At 58.9% G+C, this 2089-nt stretch overlaps 1 protein-coding gene across 1 annotated transcript in view; it reads right to left on the bottom strand.

The window, feature by feature from the left end:
- Window positions 1-364: 364 nt before the first annotated feature.
- The window catches only part of NEUROD2 (neuronal differentiation 2), a 3051-nt gene continuing 1326 nt past the window's right edge, over window positions 365-2089 (bottom strand). Inside the window, exon 2 of the mRNA XM_015651023.2 lies at window positions 365-2062. Coding sequence (XP_015506509.1) covers window positions 981-2057 — 1077 coding nt within the window. The 5' untranslated portion in view covers window positions 2058-2062 and the 3' untranslated portion in view covers window positions 365-980. The remainder of the gene's footprint in view (window positions 2063-2089) is intronic.

A 2089-nucleotide genomic window follows, 5' to 3' on the forward strand; every position in this document is an offset into this window, starting at 1 on the left:
TTTTTTTTTTTTTTTTTTTTTTTTTTCTTTTTTTTTCCGTTTCAAGTTTTTAAAACAGGTAAAAAACGTCCTGACACACGCGCTGCGAGGAGCTCCCGGGGCGGGGAGCGGGGCCGGGGCCCCCCCAAAGCAAAGTGCATCTCGGAGCGTCCGCCGGGCCGGGCCTCTTGCATAGATAGAAATTGGGGTTCGTTCCTCCCTGCGCCTCTTTATTGCTTCGGAAAGTTTCGCTCCGCGCCGCAGCGCGGGCTCCTCTCGCTCCCACGGGCCGGGGCAGCGGGTGTCCAATGCCGGGGGGGTCCGGGGGGGTCGGGGTTAGGGCTGGGGAGGGGAGAAACGGCCCAAAAAAGGGGTGGGAGGGGGGGAAAAATATTTTTAAAAATAAATATATAAAATTTAATTAAAACGAATTAAAAATGAAACGAAGCGGCTCGACCCAGAGGGTCGTGCTGGGCACCGGGGGGGCTCCGGTGGGCTGGATGGGGGGGTCGGCCCGTGAGGGGCATCTCCCCCTGGAAAATAATAAATTAATATAATAATAATAGTAATAATAATAATAATAGTAACAATAGTAATAATAATAATAATAATAATAATAACTATAGTAGTTATAATAGCTGTAATAGTTATTATAATAATAACGACGATAACAGCGATAATAACAAAAGAACTAAATAAATTACATTAAACAATAAAGAAATAGCAATAAATAACGAAAATTTTAAAATAACGGAATCGACAATAATAATAAAAAAAATTAAGGAAAAGGGGAAAAATCCTCCCAAAAAAGCACTTTGTCCCCACGGGGCGCGGGGACCCGCCGCCGGGGCCGGGTCCCCATATTGCACCAAAGCCCACGGCGGAGCCCCGGGGGCCGATCCGCGGGGCTGCCGCGGGTTGGGGGGGGTTGGGGATGTGGGGGGTGGGGTATCTCCCCCCTCCCCGCCACCTCGGCGATGGGGAGGGGTGTGGGGAAGGGGTCAGTTGTGGAAGAAGGCGTTGAGCTCCTCGTACATGGGGCCCCGCTCGTGCGGGAGGTGCATGTCGTAGGGGAAGATGTTCTCGGAGTGGACCCCCCCGCGCATCCCCGCCGACCCGAAGACCAGGTTATGGGCGGCGGGCCGGGAGCCGGGCAGCGCCGAGTAGTGCATAGAGTAGTGGTAGCTTTTCTCGTGGTCGGGGGATGAAGAGTCCTGCTTGAGGGAGAAGTTGCCGTTGATGCAGAGCGGGGGGCTGAGCCCCCCGTCGTACTCCGAGCTGTTGTAGTCGGGGGAGGTGTTGCCGTAGAGGCTCTCGTAGGCGGAGGCGCAGTAGCCGTGTGTCCTCAGCCCGTGCGGCCCGGGACCGGCGGCGGGCGGGCAGGGCGCCGCGGCCAGCCGCGAGCAAGGGTAGGGGTAGGGGTGCACGGCGAAGGAGGCGGCGTTGGGGCCGTGGAACCGACCCCCCTCCTGCCCCTGCTCCGTCAGGAAGTTGCGGGAGTTGAGCTGGAGGCAGCCGGCCACCAGGTTGGTGGTGGGCTGGGACAGCCCCTTGCACAGAGTCTGCACGTAGGAGACCAGGTCGGGCCGCTTGCCCGAGCGCAGGATCTCGGAGAGAGCCCAGATGTAGTTCTTGGCCAAGCGGAGGGTCTCGATTTTGGAGAGTTTTTGGGTTTTGGAGTAGCAGGGAACCACCTTGCGCAGGTTGTCCAGGGCCGCGTTCAGGTCGTGCATCCGGTTCCTCTCCCGGGCGTTCGCCTTCTGCCGCCGCAGCTTGGACCGCTCCAGCCGAGCCTTCGTCATCTTCCTCTTCTTGGGGCCGCGCTTCTTGGGCCGCTCGCCCTCCGCCTCCTCCAGGCCTTCCTCCTCCTCCTCCTCCTCCTCCTCGTCCCCTCCTAGCTCCCCTTCCTCTTTGCTCTCTCCCAGCGAACCCTCGGGCGGCTCCTCGGGAAGGGCGCAGCCCTTCCCCGCCCGCTCCTCCTTCTCGCTCCGGGCATCCTCCTCGCACTCCTCGGCCCAACCGGGGAATTTCGGGACTTCGGGGACCAGGCTGGGCTCGCTGAAAAGTCGCGTCAACATGGTGGCTGCAGCGGGGGGCAAAGAGCCAGGCG

The sequence above is a fragment of the Parus major genome, chromosome 27, assembly GCF_001522545.3.
Source record: "Parus major isolate Abel chromosome 27, Parus_major1.1, whole genome shotgun sequence".
Lineage (NCBI taxonomy): Eukaryota > Metazoa > Chordata > Aves > Passeriformes > Paridae > Parus > Parus major.